The 21,766-nt window shown below is 44.7% G+C and overlaps 1 protein-coding gene across 1 annotated transcript in view; it reads left to right on the top strand.

Annotated features, from left to right (window-relative positions):
• GABBR2 (gamma-aminobutyric acid type B receptor subunit 2) overlaps nt 1-10,632 on the top strand; it is a 352,176-nt gene extending 341,544 nt beyond the window's left edge. Inside the window, exons 17-19 of the mRNA XM_045470233.1 lie at nt 1,362-1,491; nt 5,275-5,392; nt 8,019-10,632. Of these exons, the coding sequence (XP_045326189.1) occupies nt 1,362-1,491; nt 5,275-5,392; nt 8,019-8,184 (414 nt within the window). The 3' untranslated portion in view covers nt 8,185-10,632. The remainder of the gene's footprint in view (nt 1-1,361; nt 1,492-5,274; nt 5,393-8,018) is intronic.
• Nucleotides 10,633-21,766: the final 11,134 nt, after the last annotated feature.

Below are 21,766 nucleotides of genomic sequence, written 5' to 3'. Positions count from 1 at the left end.
TTACAGTAAAAAAAAATGATTCATTGTTACCTGGAAATCAAATGTGACTGGGCATTCTGTATTTGCCTTTGCTAGATCTAGTATCCTTTTGGGGGGCTCACCTTAGTCTGTCACAAAGATCCATTACACAGTTGTCTGTGCATCGAACGGTGACTGCTTTAGAAGGGATAGCCCATTTGCCACCAGAGCAAAGTAGGAAAGGATTCTGCCCCTCAAAGCCCATTGCTGGTTCTGTGTTACTGTCAGATTTCCCTGTGCCTGGAACTACCATATCTTGACATTTGACTTTTACTGGCACACTCCAGCAATAGAGTTCACCCACTTCAGGAAACGTGAAACCAAAGACACTGTCAAAAGCCCTAAAATGTTGGGTTGTTTTTCCTGGAATCGAATCACAATCTGGCTTCCTTTGATCCTAGCCCTGCTGTTTGAGTCACACAGAAGAAGGTATCTCTCTCCTTCTCCACAGGAAAATGTATTTAAAAATTAATGGCCGTGCTCTTGACATCAGGACAACACTTTACTGTTTATAACTTTCTCTCCCTTATACTATAGTAAGATGCCTGCTGCCTTCCCCAGCTACCACCCCACAACACACACACACACACACACACACACACACGCACACGCACACGCACACACACACACCAGGCTTCTCAAGGGCTGAACTGCCCCAGGGCTTGCATCTGATTTTCCTATAACCTGAAAGCCCCTGCAGTCCATCTTCTGGAGGAACCCCTACTGGCCTGACCTTCTGTGTCAGTGTGAGACCCACAGCTAACCAACCCGTAGATCTGCCCTCCCCTACAGGGGTCTTGCTAGGTACCAATAACAATAATTATAGTAATATCATTGTAGTAGCATGCTACCCTTATTATGTGTCAAGGACTGGGCTAAACTTTAAATGCATCATCTGATTTAATCTCCGCAATAACCACAAGAGGTAGCTACTGTTATTACCCCATTCTACAGATGAAGGAGTTGAGACTCAGTTCTCACAAGCCAGTACACAGGCAGTAAAGGGCAGCTCTGAGTTTGCCCCCAGGCCTGTCCACCTTCAGAGCCTGTGCTCTGACACTCTCCTGCCCTGTGTCCCTGGGCTTGCCCAGCTCCTCCATCATGATGGGCACAAGCCTACACTGAACACATGGTTGCAAAGCCCATTCCCCCTCCCTCCCCATCACAGTTTTACCTGCAGCAACAGCCCTCAGGGGCCCTCCGCATCTCTTCCCCAGCATGCAGCGCGTCTCTGGCTCTCAGTGCCCTCCTGAGGGCAGCCTGAGGCCCAGTCCCACGACCCTGTGAGCTGGGGAAGGGACTGGGCCAGGGGCTCTGACTCAGCTAGAACCTTTGTCTTCTAGCTGGATAAAGACTTGGAAGAGGTCACGATGCAGCTGCAAGACACCCCAGAAAAGACCACCTACATCAAACAGAACCACTACCAAGAACTCAACGACATCCTCAACCTTGGGAACTTCACTGAGAGCACAGGTAGGAGGAGACGGGGCCCCTGGAATGTGGGGACCTGGGTATCAGACACCAGCTGTCCACCTTCCACTTTACAGATGAAGAAACTGAGGCTCAGAGAAGGGGTGAGGCTGATGTGAGGCCACACGGGCAGAGTGGCAGCATCTGGAACCCACAGCTCAGTGTCCAGCCTAGAGCGGGGGCTTCTGTTTCTCAGTCTCTTGGGTTCCAGTGGCACACGTACATGACATGGCCAGCATTCACAGTGTTCTGACTGGCGGCACGTTGTTCCTAATGAATAGTTTGCCTTACTTCTCCCAGCGACGTTTCGGTTTTGGATGTGCCGTCTCAATGTATAGGAAAGGAATGGTCAGTAAGATCTGACCTGACACTCAATCTCACCAACCACTTGGGAAATGCAAGCCAAAATAACACAATGCAGTCTTTACCTACATTTCAGCAACATTTCCAAAGATCACCAGTGCTGTTAAGAGTGTGTGGAAATAGGCACTCTCCTGCAATGTTTTGGAAGTCAGTCTGGCACATCCAAATGTTAGATGCTAAACCTCCTGATTAACAAGACCACTAGCAAGATCTTGCCCCTGGGAAGTACTCCCACGTGGGCAAAGATGTATTCACATGATGTTCATCCCAACATTATTTGTAGGTGAGAAACACTGGAATTAACTTAAATGTTTATCATTTAGGGTGGTTTCGTTAGTGATGATACAACTAAACAAGGCACATAATACAATTATTAGAAAGTGGGGCGAATCTATTTGTGCAAATATGGAGAGATCCCCAAGTGAAAATAGCAAGATGAAGGCCAGCATTATGGTACACATAAATGCACACACACATGCACGTGTGTGCGCGTGTGTGTTAAGTGCATTTTTAAAAAGGTTTGGGAGAACAAACACTGAACTAACAGTCTCCACCTGTGTGAAGGGAACAGTATGTGCATAGTGAGAAAGGATTCTTCTTACATTTCATTTAATATACTTCTCTATTGTTTGCATCTTGTCATTAGCATTTATTCACTAATTTGCTATAAAATTATTTTCTAAATCAATGAAAAATCTTTACTTTCTTTTTTGTTTTTGTTATAGTTTCCTTTATTATTACATAAGTAATAGCATTCTTATTATAAAATCAAATTATAAAATTTTTACTATATAAGATGTTGATTACAAAAAAAGTTTAAATTGAGATTAGTAACAAGTAAATTGAAAGAATAAAACTTACTGGGGCACCTGGGTGGCTCAGTTGTTGCACATCTGACTTCAGCTCAGGTCATGGTCTCACAGTTCGTGAGTTTGAGCCCCGTGTTGGGCTCTGTGCTAACAAACAGCTCAGAGTCTGGAGCCTGCTTCAGATTCTGTATCTCTCTCTCTCTCTCTCTCCCCCTCTCCTGCTCATGCTCTGCCTCTCTCTGTCTCTCAAAAATAAATAAATGTTAAAAAAGTTTTTTTAAAAGAATAAAAATTACTCATAGTAATTTTTATATCTGGAAATGTGGGCATTTCAAATTAATGAAAGGAAAGGAATTATTCAACAAATTTAATTGGGACAAGTGGATAGCCATCTGGAAAGGAGTAAAGTTAAATCCCTACCTCACACCTTACATATAAAAGATTTAAATGTAAAAAGTGAAACCATGAAAGAACTAAAAGAAACCATAGGAAAATTTTTTTTAATAATCTCAGATAGGGGAAGGCCTTTCTCAGTTTGAGGCAAAGCCCAGAAACCACAAAAGAAAAAGTTGATAAATTTAACTACAAAAAAAATTTTTTTAACAACACAAAAAGCATAAGTAACCAAAAATTCAAACAACTAAGCCAAAAAATATTGTTAACTCAAGTAATGAGCTTATTGTCTTATATATAAAGAGAAATTTTATATACTTTATATAAAGTATATATAATTATATGCAAATTAATAAGAAAAAGACCAACAACACAAAACAAAATGGGCAAAGACAGTTCTTACAGAAGGAAGTGCAAGAGATTCATATGCTTATGAAAAGATTCTCAATCTCACTCCTTATTAAAAGAATGCAAATGACATCTTTAGTGAGATACCATTTTCACCAGTAAGATTGGCAAAGAGATTAAAAAGTTGCAGAGAGTCTGAGGAAACAGTCGAGGAAATGGGCATTCTCAAACATGGCTGGTCGAAATAGAAATTGATCTGATCCAGTGGTTCCACTTTTGGAATTTACCCTAAGAATGTGCAGTCAACTGTCATTATTCATGGGGATTATGTTTGATAAAGCTGCTGTGAACCATGAATTAATTGGTGAACACTGAACCACTGCTCCCCGGGGAAATAGGTCCCCAGGGTTATGTTCCTGCAAGGCTCTCTCAGGTTGGCATTTTGGCCAACCAATCAGTACATAATTTTGTTATATATGTGTTTCTGTTTGAAGACCTCTTATTTAATATATACTGTTGACTCATTAACATTGACCTCCTGGTAAGCAGCACTAGAACGCATGCCTGAATGAAGATCATCTAACCCGCAGATTTTCTCCATCAGACACATCACAGCCTTCTTGTGCGTAGGCATGCATTCTAGTGCTGTTGACCATAAGGTCGGGGTTCATGTTCCAACACAGTGTGTGTCAGCAAATGACTGCGAAAGCATTACAGGTATTGGTTTGGGGTTACAAATTACTTTTAGTGAGTAGGCGAGTTCGCAAATACAGAATCCATGAATAAGGAGGATCCACTGCACTCACGTGGGGCAAAATGGCATTCACTAAGTTTGCTCACTGTAGACAAACAAAACAGAAACCAGTGCTCCTCCAGATCCCTCAAGTTGGGGACCCAGGTTTTTATGTTTTGTATTTCTTTAAATCTCCCTGGGTCGTTCTGAAGCAGAGGGCTGAAAGCATCCATATCATCACATTTTGTGGCTTCACAGCTCACAGTCTCTTTGAATGGAGACCCCATATATACATGAGTATATAACTAATCCATTAAAACTGGAAAAATTCAGATTAGTTCCAACTTTTTTATATTATAAACAATGCTGACTTGAACATCCTGTGTACAACTGCACACATAACCTTCATCATTTCCTTCGGATAACTCCCAGAAGTAAAAATTCTGAGTAGAAGATATGCATGATTTTTAGTGTTCGATGCTTAGTGCCCCCCAGAAAGATTATGCCAATTTACACTCCCACCAGCAGTTTACTCTTCCCAATCTTTGGCAATCTTATGGATATATATTTTCCCTTGGAGGGTTTTTTCCTTTGTTATTATATCCCTAGGCACCAGTGAAAAAGGACTTAACATTAAAAACGCTCATTTCCAAGTTAGGTTGCCTACATTGGTTGACTTGATTTCCCCCCTTTTTTCTTGGAGAAAGGAAATCCCCCAAGACACCATTTCTATCCCTGGATGGAAGCTTCTAGGCTCACTACCCTGGTCCTGGAAGAGCTACTGCAGAAACCACAGCTCTGGAAGGATAATGGGCTCTTTGCTATTCTCTCTCCTTGGGCACCATCCTAAAAAGCTTGCATTTTTTAAAATTTGTTTAACATTTATTTATTTTTGAGAGAGAGAGAGAGAGAGAGAGAGAGCATGAGCAGGGAAGAGGCAGAAAGAGGGGGAGACACAGAATCTGAAGCAGGCTCCAGGCACAGAGCCCAACACGGGGCTCAAACATACAAACCGTGAGATCATGACTTGAGCCGAAGTCAAAAGCTTAACCAACTGAGCCGCCCAGGCGCCCGAAAAATTGCATTTTTTAAAAAATGAAGTTAACAGAATGTGTTGTGATATTGTTGTTTTACATTCAGATGGGGGAAAGGCCATTTTAAAAAACCACCTCGATCAAAATCCCCAGCTACAGTGGAACACAACAGAGCCCTCGCGAACATGCAAAGATCCTATAGAAGATATAAACTCCCCAGAACAGTAAGTACTTTCTCCCTGAGAACTATTGTGGAAGAGTACATTACTCCTGCACAGCAATCTCGGTCTGCACCACGTTTTCTCATGCATCATTTTATTTGAACTCCACAGCAATCCCATGATGCAGGTCAAATTACAATGCTCATTTTACAGATGAGAAAACATATTCAGAATGGGGAGGTGACTTGTGAAAGCTCACCCAGTTTCTAAGTGCAGGAGATAGGATTTGAACCCGGGTCTGTCCACCATCAAACCTGCTGTAGCACACTGCCTTTGTTATGTATAAAACTTAACCTTGCTAAATGCACTGACTCCACAAGTGTTTACCGAGATCTACCGTGTGTCAGACATAGAAATGAAGAAAAAGGACAAAAATCCCTTCCTTTGTGGAATTTATGTTCTATCTGGTGACAAAATAACTTCATCTAAAAAGCAAAGTCATAGGTGCTTTGGAGGAAAATAAAGTAGGGAAAGAGGTTGGGGGTCATAATCTTACAGAGAGCCATCAGGGAAGATTCAGTGAGCTGACATGTAAGCAAAGACCTACCTGGACATTTCCATCAGTTTTTTTCCCACTGGCCATTGTTAGTTCTTCCTTGCTTACAGCAGCTTGGAAGCAGAGATTAGAAATGTCAGCACTGAAATGTGGTCCCTGGGAAGTGACAACCAGCAAAGACAGCCAAATCACCGAGTGTAGTGTAACTTGAGGACATTTCGTTCTAGAGACAATAGCCTCTCAACCCAGTGAGCTCCAAGGCCTGACTGGCTAACACTCCAGAATAATTACTGATGATTATATGGCAGTCATCAGTGGTTTACTTGTTAGTTCCCTCCACTAGAGTGTAAGCACCTTGGGGATAAGGTATGAGTCCCTCCCATGTCCCTTGGACTGAATGCAGATTCTGGCACTGAGTAGGTTTTCAGCACGTGTCTGTTGAGTGAATGCCAGTGTCAACAGGATCCCACCAGATAGCAAAATGCGATGGCTCTGAGAGGCACAGACAGACGCCCACCTTGCCCAGGCAGACAGCCCTTCCCAGGTGCCCGGGGAGGACACCATTTTCCCATGTCACAGTTGACTCCTCAGCTCCCCTTTTCCTGGTCTCTTTGTCAGCACCCTCTTGCCTTAAGGAATAGATCATAGCTCAGGTTACAGAGGTTCAACTTGAATTTCAAAAGGAGATCTCCAACACACTGGCCTCATGAGCACCTGTGAAGGGTCCTTGGTAAAGCTCTCCAATGAACAAGTCCTTTGGGAGTGTGGGGACAGCACTGCCTCTGTCCCCATCCGTCTCAGGAGCCCATCGGTGCCACACATGCACACTAGGGGCACGCCTGTTGGGATGAGGTGGCCCCACATGAGTTGATTTGCCTCCCTCACAAAGCACTGTGGTTTCCCAGAAGCAGAAGACCCATCTTCCCCAGTTCTGGCTTTGTTTCCACGAGCAAGTTACAGAAACCCTGTCCGCTTCCCTCGTCGTTATAATGGGAATAGCAATACTTCTACCTACTGGGTTTCTGTGAAGATCTGGGGGGTGGGGACTCTCACCCTGAGCAGTCAGGCACTGAGGACACAAGGAGGCCTAAGGATACCAAGAATTCAGCTTCCCAGGTACCAGGGGGAACCGCACAAGACGCGGTTAAGGTGACTTACTGCCCGGGGGAGACTCTGATGAGAAGCGGGCCAGGAGAGAGTGGCAATGAGAAGGGAGTCAGAAGGCTGTCGCCTTTCCCCTGCTGCCAGCAGTCACACACCGTCCCTGGCTCCCAGGGATCTTCTGGCTGTGCTTCTGGAAATTTACCCAGAATTCTGGGAGCTCAGAGGAAGAAGGAGCTCGCTCAGAAGACTTTAAACTGGATATTGAAGGGAAAACAGTTCGTCACAGCAGGAGGTGGAGAAAGTATTCCAGGCTGGGGAAAGAGCATTTGCAGAGGCAAGGAAGGGTGGCCATAAGCAGTGTTTTAGGGGAAAGTAGACGCCAGAGGGTTGGGTTTGGGTGGAGAGAGGGTAGAAGTTTCACCTGGAGAATTAGGCAAGAGACAGATCTTAGGCAGCCCTGAATGTCCTCCCCCGGGTTGGAAGGATGACACTAGTCGCCAAAGAAGCTGAAAGAGCAGGAAGGAACCTATCGGAATCAGCCCAGCAAGGAGGGCTGCTGTCCTGAACAAGGCAGGGGCAGAGGAGCCAATGAGGAAGGACAGAGCAGAGAGAAGCCTTTCAGTCCATTTGGAGGCTTGCGAGAGTGAGAACTGTCTGTGTCAGCAGCAAAGCCCGTGAGATGAGCGAACCTTGTTCTTAGGAATCACCGCACACTCAGGAAGGCTGCATCTCCCTTTGCTCACTATCTCCCCGGTTCTTCCCAGGGCAGTCGTTGGCAGGTGTAGGCCTGCACCACATACCTGCTAGATGGGTGAATGGTTAGCTGATGGGACAGGCAGATCTTGGATTCACGAGAACTGTTCTCCTACTATCAGCTTCTTAGCCAAAGTGAGTCCACGGAACATTCTGGTGAGCAGCCAGATAGCCTTCACTGAAACTCCTCTCTCCCTTCTTCTCTCTCTCTCCTTTCTCCTCTCTCTCTGTCTCTCTCTCTCTCTCTCTCTCCCTCCCTCCCTCTCCCTGCCACAGCATCCAGCGCCGGCTGTCCCTCCAGCTCCCCATCCTCCACCACGCCTACCTCCCGTCCATTGGAGGCGTGGACGCCAGCTGCGTCAGCCCCTGCGTCAGCCCCACCGCCAGCCCCCGCCACAGACATGTGCCACCCTCCTTCCGAGTTATGGTCTCGGGCCTGTAAGGGTGGGAGGCCTGGGGCCGGGGCCTCCCCCATGACAGAACCACACAGAGCAGAGGCTACAGGAACACTGTCAGCTCTGGCTGCGGAGAAGCTGGGCGCCACGGCTGGCCTTGTGGGACTGCTCGATGGCACTCAGGTGGACAGGATGGGGGCACTTGGCACCTGACCTCGCGCCTTATTTGTGAAGTTTTTATTCTTTCACAAAGAAGAGGAATGGAAATGACTTCTTCCTTGATGTCTGCAAAGAAGGAGGAGCTGGGATATTTGAAACTTTGCAAAAAAAACAAAAAACAAAAACATCCTAGACAAGGAGAGAATCACTTGAACTTCAGCTAGAAGTCACCGAGTGTCCCTGAGCAGCCTTGAGAAGAGGCGAGGAGGGGCTTCCAGAGAAACCGTCTCTGCCTCTGCACACACATCCCTGGCTGTGGCACCCCAGGCCAGCCCTTCTCCCCTCTGGGGAAGGAGGTGGGCAGGGCAGCCGGGTCCCCAGCTGCCAGTCCAGCCAATCCCAGCCTTCCTGGAACAGGGAGTCCGCAGGTGGCCCGAAGGCTGGGGTACGGGAGCAGGCTGACCCGTATGCCTCCCGGTGGGACCTTACTCTCTGGTAAATGCCACACATTAACACAATAACACCCGTTCCGGGACCATGGGGATTTAGGGCACGTCACTGCAGACCTGCTCTGCACCATTCAGCGACAGTCGGTCATGCACCCACCACGTTGGCCATGTCCTTGTGTTTGTATCAGGTGTTCCAGTAATCAGGGGGACTACCCGAGCTAATCATGGAATGTCTGTTCCCAGCAAACACGCTAAAGAAAGACTGTGCACTTTAACCTCTCATCAGGGCCCAAGGGCTGCCTGGGGTTGGTTTTTTTCCACTGACTTTGTTTCTGACCAAAGTGAATTGGGCATTCTGCTAGAAGACATCCCTGTAGTCGTAGGGAGAGAGTTGCTAGCTGAGGGCTCCCCTTGGCTTCCCGAAGGTGGCCTTGCATTTGGACAGGCCAGGAGCTCCGCCCTTGTGAGTCCTGGGGGTGACCTGTCAGCACACTAGTCCTCTTCATAAGATCATGCTTCCCTTTCAATCGAACCCCAGAGGGCACCGGCCTGGGAGTCAGACAAACCTGGGCTCAAGTCCTCACTCCATGGCTGACTCCCTCCATGACCTTGGGAAAGTCACTAGTGTCTCTCTGAGCCTCAGTTTCCCCTCCCCAACAAATTGGGGTTGAAATAACAACACCCATCCTGCCTACCTCACAGGGTCACTCTGAGGATCAAAACTTGATCTCCTCCAGGAAAGCTTCGTACCAAATGGTGAAGCAGCCCTGACCCATGAGGTATCAGGATGACCACGACCTTTGGCCCTCACGACCACCAGGGGTTTGGCCCAGAGGAGCTCCCAGCATAGCCCCTCTACCAGGATAAACTGGTGGAGAGAGGCTCCCGACGACTTTTGTGACATTCCTAGACAGGTTCATTCTTTGCTAAAGAAAGACCTGAATGACAGCGTCCAGGATATCTGCACAACTGAGCGGTCGCTCACTCCCTAAAGAAACCTAATGGCAGCTTCAACAGGCAGGCAATAATCTCTTCCCAGACCATTGAAGTCAGGAATATACTGCTGTCACCACCAGACTTTGACAAAAGGGCCCACAGGAATCCTACCACCGCCAACATTTCAAAACACCCTCTTTCACGTAGCATAATAGCTTTCCCCTCCCCTTCCCCAGAGAGAGGTTATGGAGGTACTGTAGCTTTTAGGGAAAAAAAAAAAATGTCAACACATCACAGGTCAATTTGAAGTCATTGTCTGTTTAGGCACTAAAAATCGGTGTTGTCACTCACTGTGTATTACCAGTATTTACTTGCTTTCTTGATTTCACCAAAACCAGATTTAATTTAAAGGACCACATTAATTTTTCAAAGGGAAGGAGACAATTCATTGTACATAATGTATACACACACACACACACACACACACACACACACAAATATACCTGTAGAAATATTATTCCAGCATAGCAGGAAAAAAAAGAAACAAAAGTATTGGACAGTTGGAGGTGAGTGTGTGCGTCCGTAACCCGTTGTGACCCCTGAACGTGCACAGTCTTCTAGGTTAACCCACAAAGTACATTTTCTGTCTTAATGATACTGTAGGTTCACCCATTTTTTTTAATTTCCCTGCAAATAACAAGACCCACAGAAGTGACCCTAGCTATTTAACGGTTCTGTTCTTTTATATGCAGCAAATACACCGTACATTTCTGAAGAGGCTTCAGCCTGAAGGCATTTTCCAATGACGTTAGTGCACAAACGCTTTAAATTAGACTGGAACTGCCAGAATCAAATGTAAATGAGGAATTTCTCGTACCCCTATTGCATGGTATCAATTTTTAATAAATTGTTGCAAATTTGTTTTTATGAATAAAAGGGAAAAAAAACCCACTGTCATCTTTAATGTCTACTCATCCCCAAATGGGGGTCAGATCTGGTCATATTCCTCTGCTGGCAAACTCAGGGGACAGTTCAGGTTGCCTCCTCAGCCACCTTCTGCGGAGAGTAATGGAACAGCCCTGCCACCGTGTGCCCCCAGCTGCTGGATCCGAGGGTGGGAACCTCACCTGAGCGGGGCCAGTATGCCCAGCCCCCAGGATATCTCCATGTAGAGAGATTTAGCCATGAAAGAGAAACACGAAGCCAGCATGGAAAGAAACAGGATCAAGAAATGGGTCTCGATGGCGTCTGAGTAGCTGGTCCGCTGTTCCCGAAAGCCGGCAGCATGCTAGGAAGGATTCTCAGTTCTCCAAACAAAACACCCTTTTGCCGAAGTTAGTTCAAGTTCTGTTCCCATCTTTTGCAACCAAAAAGTCCCTATGTAACCTAGAAGCCTTGCTGCTGCCCTAGCCATAACTGCCCTTCCAGGCCTGACAGCCTGTGCTTTGGAACCCATTCTCCTTCCATCCTCATCACCTGCCTCCCCACTTAAAGAATGCGCTTCCTGCACTATGCTGCGCCCTCAGCCTACAGCCCCACCTCAGATCCCACCATCCTTCAACGTCCCATCCAAAACACCCTCCTAGATCCCTCGATGTGAGATCCTCTCTTCCTATTTTCTGTGTTCAGGACGCGCTCCCCCTCTCACGGCACTGGGTACGTGCTCATGCTGGCCCCTCCTCCCGACCCCAGACCATGAGCTCCCCGAGGATGGGAGTCACATTGGCTTCCTCGATGTCCCACCCAGCGTCAGGCCCTCCCATTGGCTCAGAACAATCTTCCATGAGACTTTTGCAGAATTAGACGTTTGGGCTGAGGCATGGTGACTGGGTCTGAAAGACAGAGCAGAGGCAAGGTGGCCAAAGCAGGCTGGGGAGACCCAAGGCCTTGTGATTGGGCGCGGGCCCCAGAAAAGGGAGGACTGGACCCACAGATTTCATTGGAAGACTGGTCCCAGGCTGGAGCTTTCTGGTGCTGGATCTTCAATGGTGAGCCTGCCAAGGAGCAGGCCTCTTGAATCCTGGCCAGGAGAGAACTCTGCTCCACGACATCTAGGTTACCTAAGTAACAGACAACATTTTACCCCATAGAGCCATAAATCTCAAAGATCCTGAATGCAAAAGCAGAAATCTTAGAAGGCAATCCCAGTGACACAACGGTCAACCAGGATCACGAAATAAAGTCCATGCACAGAGCGTTGGAGTGGGGTGAAACTGGACAGGCTCCCAGCCTGCAGGCTCTGGTGGTAGTGAAGAGCTATTGGCTTGGCACTCTTTGCTCTCGACGTCTTGGCTGCTGTCTCGGCTCTGGTTTGCCACATCTGTAACTGGAGAGTTTCCACGCGTGGTGAGTTAGGGCTCTGTGCCAAACCAAAGGAAATGCCTTTGATTTCCCTCCATCTGAATGCCAATGCAAAAACCCCAGAGCAGTGTTTCTGAAACTGAAAACCATAGGGACACCTTTTAAGACACAGCGTCGACTTTAAATTGTTTTTATAAACAAAGTTCTCTAAATGTGTTTCCAACCAAATACAAGCTCATGCTTCTATCTTTCACATAAAAGCAAAACAAGTTTATAAGTTCAATGCAAATAAAATGACTAACCCAATAAAGATCATATTGACAACATTGGTTTAATGGGATAGATGAGGTTTTGCAGAAAAATAACTCGCAGCTCGCAACACGAGCAGAGCACCGACTGCTCCCAGGCACATACCTTTGAGTTCAGCCTGCCCGGGTGCGATGACTCAATCATCACACTGCGTTTCTTTATTTAAACCACCGTGAACACTTCATTCATTCAGCACTCCTTGATATCGTTTGGCCTTCACTCGGCTCTCACACATCACTTCTCTGTTAAATCCACCTTTGTGTTTTTCTCATGAGCCATTGCCAGCGACGGGGCCACCCAGGCAATACTCACAAATCAGATGGTGATTGAGGGCTGATGTTCACTGAACACCAGGCGAAGTGCTTTGCGGGCATAATCTCATTTAGATCTCACAGGGACCCCAGAGTAGGAATGATTAGTGCGGCCCTTTTGTAGCTAAAGGCACTCAGGCACAGAGGATGAGTGCTGTCCCGAGTCTCGCAGCTGAGATGTAGAGAGGGAATTTGAACAGGGACAATGCCAGAACATACCCTCTTTACCACTTCCTGAAACCGCCTCATCGGGAGGAACTGGATTCCGATGGCCTGGAAGATGCCTATTTAATTTGTTTTTAGATTCTCTTGAAATAAAAATTCAATCTTTTTAAATTTTATGGATTTGCATACCTCTGAGATTCACCCATGGCATCACCTGAGGCTCTGAAACACCAGTCTGAGCGCCTCTGGCCTGGACAAGGTGAGCAGGGGAAACCCTCACCATGCAGAAGCCCAGGCAAGCCAATAACATGGAAGAAGCTACAGCAGAGACAGAACTCTGCCCGAGTGGCCCGTTGGCCAGACCCCCCATCCCCCCGTCCCTGATCACTGAATCAGGAGCTCAGTTCTCCCAGATCTGGCAAGACTCTGCCCAGCCCAGGGCAGAGGAAGCAAGATAGCAGATGCTCACCCTTTTGGGGAGAAATGCCGGCCTTGGATATGATATTCACTGCTTAAAATGATCAGGCTGGAAGTGCCAGGGTGGCTCAGTCGGTTGAGTAACCAACTTCAGCTTAGGTCATGATCTCACGGTTCATGAGTTCAAGCCCCACATCGGGCTCTGTGCTGACAGCTCAGAGCCTGGAGCCTGCTTCGGATTCTGTGTCTCCCTTGCTGTCTGCCCCTCCCCCGCTCATGCTCTGTCTCTCTCTCTCTCTCTCTCTCTCTCTCAAAAGTAAACATTAAAAAAAATTTTTTTTAATGATTAGGCTGGTAATAAACTGGAAAATAATCAAACGCTATCAACAGAACAAAAATAAAATGTGATATAATATATTCAGAGTGGAATATTATATAGTAATAACAGGGGAAAAACTACCACTACATGTGATAATATGAAAGAATCTGAAAAACATGCAGACTGAAAGAAGTCAGACAGAAAGAGGATGTACTGTAAGATCCCATTAATATCAAGTTCAAAAACAAGCAAAGCTCATCTATTAGACATGAGAATAGTGGTTACCCTTGGTGGGGATAGGTAGTGGGAAAGATGATATGAGGAGGACCTCTGGGTGCTGGTAATGTTCAAGTTCTTGGTCTGAGCACTGGTTACAGGCCTGTGTTCACTTCATGAAAATTCTTTGATCTGTACACTTACGATGTGTGATTACACATATATACACATATGCATATGATCACACACACAAATGTCTATAATCACACATCATAAGTATATACCTCAATAAAATATGCCTCTTCCTGGGCAGGAAAAAAAATCAATGTAGAACCTATGAAGATTCTGCAGCATAAAGACAAACAGCACGCAGGTGCGCCTGCATGGCTCAGTTGAGCATCTGACTCTTGATTTCAGCTCAGGTCATGATCCCAGGGTCGTGGGATCGAGCCCCACGTTGGGCTCCACGCTGAGAGTGGAACCTGCTTAAGATTCTCTCTCTCTTTCTCTCTCTCTCTCTCAAAAAAAAAAAAAAAAAAAAAAAGACAAACAGCACACACTACGCTAAGCCTGAACGTGCTTTGGGAAAAGATTTCCTGCAAGAAGCAGAAGTGAATGTCAAATCTCATTCAATCTGTAGTCTCAAGGAAAAAAAAAAAAAAACAGTAAAACCAGGTTTCTGTGAGACAAAGTAGATTTATAGATCAATTGTTGAGGCAATGGGCTGAGAAGAAAAAGAAGGGAGAGAGGGAAGGCACGGAGGGAAGATTCTGGGATCAAGGTAGAGTCAGAAGGCCATGCATTTAACCCCTTCCCTCCTAATTTCTTGCTACAATAGCCCACCCAGTAGGGAGAAAGCCGTATGACAATTCTACCTAGACCATTTCTGGAAACTAGAGGAAAGAAGTCTCATGCACACTCCTAAAAACTCAGTTTCCACTGTGTGGGCAAGAGTCAGGGAGGAGAGCACCTTCGGGCCAGCCTCTTCCCAGCATCCATGCAGAAGGCCGCTTTGGGAGTCAATTTTAACTCCACAGCAGGAAAGCCACTGGAATGTTACCAGTGTTTCTGGATTGGGTTTCAGAGCCTCCGCTCTGAGTTCTAAGGACTACCAGATGTGAGGCTGTTATCTCAGTGCAGGGCCCACAGGAAGTCATGATTTCATATGATATCTGCAGAAAAGACCTGCAACATCCACCTTCAGTCACCCCCAACCCTGTACGTACAGCCTGAAGGTGGGGGCGAGGTAGGCTATGGGTCAAAGCTAGAGGAAGCAAGAGAATGTGAAGTTCACGGATCAGCAGCCATCGCTTTCTCATCCCTTGGGGAACAGGGTGGGCATTAGACAAGTTCTCTTCCCCCATAAGATTAGGGGTACCCAGAGTATTCCTACGTACCCTTTCCCCACCACCAAGTAAGGGATTCACAATGCCCTTTAGCCAAAAACTTCAGAACCACTGGTCTGATGCCCAGGGCTGATGCTGCTGGGGTGTGGAGAAAGGGGCCAGAAGAAGATGGCCCAGCTGAGGAGAGGAGGGGTCTGAGGGTGGCCAGCAGCACTCCCCGTGTGGCTTGGCAGGAGACGTAAGTTTCCCATGGAGTGACTGGACACTAAGGAAGATTGCGGGGGGTTCATTCACCTTAAAAGACGCTAAGGAGTGGTCTGCCAGTGGGCAGGCTGAAGAGAAAGAAGAGGGCTGAGCTTCCAGAGTGAGCTGCTGTATCTCCTTGCTGTCCTTAGAGCGTCCCGAGGCCCCAGGTTAAACACAAATGCAGTGTCATTAAGAATTCCATGGTCATCTCCAAGGAAACTCCTTTCCCATTAAAATCCTTCCACTTTTCCACATGGCTTTGCAGAAAGTGAGATCTTTCCTTTCCCCATTGTCTGATCTCTTCAAAATATATGTCAAAGGGGGAAGATGTGACTCAGCAGGGCAGATGTCCCCATTTGCTTAGCATCTGGGAGATGAAAGTTACCAGGGGTCTGCATTTATCTCCCTGCCGTCACACCTCCAGTTCTGGCCATGCGCTTTCTGAAAGGGCAGTTCTGGAGGAGGGGGAACTAATTAGTGACAAGCCTAGAAATCATGTCCCGGGGGCAGTGGGAAAGCATGGCATGACAACAATTACCTTCTGTGGGAAGCAGTCACATATAAAACGTGCCATCCTCCTCCTTATTGCATCAAAGTGACAAAGGAGGACGGACTGCAGTAAGTTCCAGGAAGACAGTTTTGGCTCAGCAAATGTAACAGTTTACATAATGGAATAGAGAGCCTCAAGAGAAAGTGGCCAAGCCATCTCCACAAGGATTCATTCAAATCAGGAGGCTGGAGAGGGAATTCTTCCACTGGGTCAGAGGTTGAAATGGATAAGTCTGAAGACCTGTGTTTCAGTTTGCAAATGGACAACGCACATGTCATGTTGGGGCAAACACGCGTTTGCTTTTGTTAGCGCAACGTTTGCCTACGAAGTGGTCTTTTTATTCAAATTTTTTATTTAAATAAAATCTGCATTTCCAGTTTCTTTTGAAAAGTAGAATAGAGCTGAGTAGAAGTACTCCTTTATATAGGTCATATGTTCTTTAATTCACCATAGCCGCGCTGTTCCCTATTATTATACTACATCAAAGCCAAGTGTCAATTGACATTTACCATCCTGCTTGTACTCTGGGGGTTTTTTCCTTACACCCAAGCTACTTAACTCATATATATTATTACCTGCCTTCTCTCCATAGGCATTTGAGTGGATGATCTTTGTTAAATGCTATGGCTCTCAACCTTCATTTGAAACAATGGTATAGAGCTACGTTCATCTCAATTCTCCCTCTCTCCCCATGTTCACTGAAGGTTTGCAGTGCATATGAACAGGACAGGAAGTCACCAAAATGCCATATTCACCCAGCCCTGGACCTAGTAGCTCCCAGTAACCCAGTGGAAAGAAGAAAGGCAATTCCTGGGGTATGCTTCCACTGGTGGATCATGAAGCCACACCACATCTTCAGGACAGTGGCCATTTTCCATTTTTAAAGAAACATTAGGGGGAGTCTGGGTGGCTCCGTCAGTTAGGCATCTGACTCTTGATTTCGGCTCAGGTCATGATCTGATGGTTTGTGAGTTGAAGCCCCACATCAGGCTCTGCGCTGACAGCACAGAGCCTGCTTGGGATTCTGTCTCCCTCTCTCTCTGCCTCTCCCCCACTTGTGCTCTATATCTCTCTCAAAATGAAAATAAACTTAAAAAAAAAAAGAATCATAAAGAGACATTATTCCTCATTGAAGGAACATTACTATCTAGTTGACTCCATTTAGAAGAGCTCAGAGACCTCTGTTACTTAATGAAACCAGTAAGAAACAGGAAAACTTTTTTGTCTGCTAGCTTGGAATAAAAATAAGAGAGTTTGGACAATGACCTGGATCAAATGCATGTTGGGAGTTCCCTATTAGCTTAAAGGACCTATGATTCTTAGAATTCTTACTAATATTAGTAGCTAGCTCTTCTTAAATTCTTTCTATAGCCAGATACTATGTAAGCACTTTACATGGAATATCTCCCATAATTGTGTAATAACACTGCAGGAGAGGTATTATGATTATCTTCAGTTATATAGATGAAGAAATTCAGGCACAGAGAGGTTAAGTAACTTGTCCAGGGTCACACATCTAGGGATGATGGAGCCAGAATTCAAGTCCAGACCATCTAACTCCAAAGACAGGAGAAGAAGTGATTAAAGTACCACCAAGATTTGATACTTAATGTCCCAATGGGAGTTCCTCTCCCCACCCATTAAATGATGTTGCTACATTTCTTGCCAAGCATACCAGGAACATAAAACACAAAAGTCTCGTTTTCTTTTCTCTGGCTTATAAAGTTGTGAACATTAAAAATATTCCTCCGTGTTATTTGATTTTAAAATATAAAATAAATTAAAAAGTGGGACGCCTGGGTGGCTCAGGCGATTGAGTGTCCAACTCTTGATTTCAGCTTGGGTCTTGATCCCAGGGTTGTGGGATCGAGCCCCGCATCAGGCTCATGCTGAGCATGGAGCCTGCTTGGTATTCGCTCGCTCTCTCTCTCTCTCTCTCTCTCTCTCCTGTCCCTTTCCCCCTCTTGTGCTCTCTTTCTCTCTCTCAAATATAAATAAATAAATAAATAAATAAATAAATAAATAAATAAATTAGATTTTTAAAAATGAATTAAAAAGCAATCCCCGGGACGAGAGTTCCTTTGGCAGAATTTGATTCATGTTCAAATTCAAAGAATTTGAAATGGAATATAAAATATAAGAGCATTCTGGGAATGCAAGCTGGTGCAGCCACTCTGGAAAACAGTATGGAGGTTCCTCAAAAAACTAAAAATAGAACTACCCTACGACCCAGCAATTGCACTACTAGGCATTTATCCAAGGGATACAGGTGTGCTCTTTCCAAGGGACACATGCACCCCCATGTTTATAGCAGCACTATCGACAATAGCCAAAGTATGGAAAGAGCCCAAATATCCATCGATGGATGAATGGATAAAGAAGATGTGGTGTATATATATATATACAATGGAGTACTACTCGGCAATCAAAAAGAATGAAATCTTGCCATTTGCAACTGCGTGGATGGAACTGGAGGGTATTATGCTAAGTGGAATTAGTCAGTCAGAGAAAGACAAATGTCATGACTGCACTCATATGAGGACTTTAAGAGACAAAACAGATGGACATAAGGGAAGGGAAACAAAAATATAAAAATACGGAGGGGGACAAAGCAGAAGAGACTCATAAATATGGAGAACAGAGAGTTACTGGAAGGGGTGTGGGGGGGGATGGGCTAACGGGTAAGGGGCATTAAGGTATCTCCTCCTGAAATCATTGTTGAACTATACACTAATTTGGATGTAAATTTAAAAAAATAAAATAAAATAAATGTTAAGTGAAAAAAATAAGATGGGCAATATATATAGTTTGATCTTATTAAATAAAAAGAAAAAACTGAAAAAAGTAAGGGGAACTAATGATATTAATAAAGTATTTTATTTAATCAAAAAAAATTAGAGCATTCAATGTCTGCCGTATCCAGTCATTCCTTCCAGATTCTATAGCTAAACGCTGTCAAACTTGTGCTTGACGTGTGGAGCCAAACCTCCGTTATGTTCAATCATGCAGACCTTAGCTGAGAGATGGATACTCTTTATGGTGATCCTTCCAGGTAACTAACGAGCTGTTTTGACCTCTGAGGTTATATTATATGATGACATATCCATGCAAAACTAAACACTATCTCTCTGTTTGCATAATTCAGTATTTTGCAGGAAAACTGCCAATGAGAATCCTATTTGCAAATGACTTGTGGGTTTAAGTGAACCTAATTCCCTTTAAAAAATATGTATTTAAAAATCATATGCCCCAAGTAAACTTGAATCCTTTGGGCTTATTATCAGTTGGAAATTATATTACTCAAAAATAGGTCTATTAGAAAGCATAGGATGATGTTTTGCTGACCAGAACACCTAGAGTTTTAAAAATGTGTTTTCAATAAGACTGTACTCCTTCCTTAATAAGAGAGCTAAAACTAACCCCTAGTAAGACGGAAAAAAATTGACAAGGAAGACAACTCCAAATAACTTGAGGCATAATGTTCATTAGTGCATGTAATAAGCCCTTATATTGAACACAAAGAAAGACATGATTTCGTTGATAGAAATTCATTTCTCTTGCCTTCACTAAATAAATGGGTTGAAGGAACATGTAAAATATATTCCCTTTAAGGATGTCAAAGTGTTAACATGCCTGTTTGGGATATGATGTGGGGGAAGGGGATATTGTTTGGTGCCTCTTTTAAGTAAGCCCTTTGACAAAAATTGAGAACACTCAACATACCCAAGGGCAGTACAGAATAAAGGCCACAAGGGGTCGCTTTCTGACAGCCTCTTGCTTTGCAGCTAACAATATTCTTGGGAAGGAAGGAAGGGAGGGCGGGGGAGAGATGTTAACTATATTTTGATGTAATAACCAGAAGTGCATTTACTAGAATGCATAACAAACAATATGTCTAGATCAACAGAAGTTTCCCTACACCAAAACTTCAATCGTTTTTTTTTTTTCCTTTTTATTTTCTTTTCCCCCGGGGCAACCCTAAGCCTGTTGGTATTATTAAAGATGAAGAATACTGATGAGAAAATTTTCTGTCATTACCTTTTGGTCTTCAAAAACATTCGGTGGGATGTCCTGGGGACAAATTATGATCCCTGTCTTACCGGTGAGAAACCAAAGCCCAGAAAGGTTGTAATTAGCCAATGAAAATTCCAGTGGCCCAGCCTCCTGACACCCACCACCCCTAACTGGGAACTGTATGCCCTGCCTCTCCCCACATCCCTCAGAGTGTAGATGGTTGGGAGTAGGGAGTGACTATTTTGCTTTTTGGAAATTAGTGTAAATAGTTTATATAAAACTGTCTGATATGAACTTGCATTTGATTATGTTTATAAAATAAGGCTTCCGAGAGTTTTCCTGGGTGCTCTAAGCCACTTTGAGCTGTGTCTCAGATGGGTTTACAAAGAGGCTCATTTTGTTGTTAGGAATGTGTATTTGTTTGTTAGGGCTGCCAAACAAAGTATAGTTTGGGTGGTTTAAACCACAGAAATTTATGTTCTCACAGTTCTGGAGGCTAGAAATCCAAGATCAAGGTGTCGACAGGGCTGGTTTTGTCTGAGGCCTCTCCCTCCTTTGTAGACGGCTAGAGGTCTTCTGTCTTCACATGGTCTTCCCCCTGTCTGTGTCTGTGTCCTAATCTTCTCTTCGTATAAGGATACCAGTCATATTGGCACCTCATTTTACTTTAATTACCTCTTTAAGGGCCCTGTTTTCAAAAATAGTCACATTCTGAGGTACTGGGGGAGGGAGCGGTTAGGGCCTCAACATGTGAATTTAGAGGAGATACAATTCAATCTGTAACAGGGTGGAAAAGTTGAGAAACCTGCGTTACCCCTTCCAACTCTTGACCATGACAATGATAGTGTTCTAGTGTGTGTCCTTAGGCTACAACTCTGGAGAGTTGGATGTTATGTATTTCTTTCTCTAGAAAGCTCCTTAATTAATCTTGTTTTTGTATGTAATTTTCTTGATTGTTTCCTATGGGAGTGGAGCTCCAAGAAAAGGTTTATGATCTCCATTCTTTTACTTTTTTCTTTAATGCTCTCCACAATCAGGGTAGTTACCATGTGTCAGCATACAAAGTTCTTACAACACTATTGATCATATTCCCCATACTGTACTTCCATCCCTGGGACTTCTTTATTTTACATCCAGAAGTCTGTATGATCCCCGTTCCTCAAGTAAGAAATTATATTCAACTTTGGAGCAACTTAAAAACAGGAACAGTTGTGCACCTACAAGTACATTTTTTTGAAGTTTATTTATTTTGAAAGAGAGAGCAGGAGAGAGGCAGAGAGAGAGGGAGAGAGAGAATCCCAAGCAGGCTCCACACTGTTAGTGCAGAGCCCTATGCAGGGCTCCAACTCACGAACCATGAGATCATGACCTGAGCACAGATCAAGAGTCGGATACTCAACAGACTGAGCCACCCAGGTGCCCCACAAGTACATTTTTTTAAGATTTAAATTACATATTTTTTTAACTGTGGAAAATACAGAAAAGCAAAAAAGAAGAAAATGAAAATTATGTTTAATCCCACCCCTAGAGAAAATGCTACTAATATTATGCATGTTTCCAGTCTTTTATACATATACATAATACACCATACATATGTAAATATGTAATATATATATACATTTTTAGCAATAGTAAGTTTTGTGAAAATGGTTTTGTGGTCTGCTTTGTTAACCTAATATTTTCCTTTTTTTTAATTTTTTTTTTTTACGTTTATTTATTTTTGAGATAGAGACAGAGCATGAACAGGGGAGGGTCAGAGAGAGGGAGACACAGAATCCAAAGCAGGCTCCAGGCTCCGAGCTGTCAGCATAGAGCCTGACACGGGGCTTGCACTCACGGACCGCACTGAAGTCGGATGCTTAACCAACTAAGCCACCCAGGAGCCCCTAAC

This window comes from Leopardus geoffroyi, chromosome D4 (assembly GCF_018350155.1).
Source record: "Leopardus geoffroyi isolate Oge1 chromosome D4, O.geoffroyi_Oge1_pat1.0, whole genome shotgun sequence".
Lineage (NCBI taxonomy): Eukaryota > Metazoa > Chordata > Mammalia > Carnivora > Felidae > Leopardus > Leopardus geoffroyi.
Note: the sequence above shows the minus strand (reverse complement) of the source record. Positions and strands in the feature narration are given on the sequence as shown.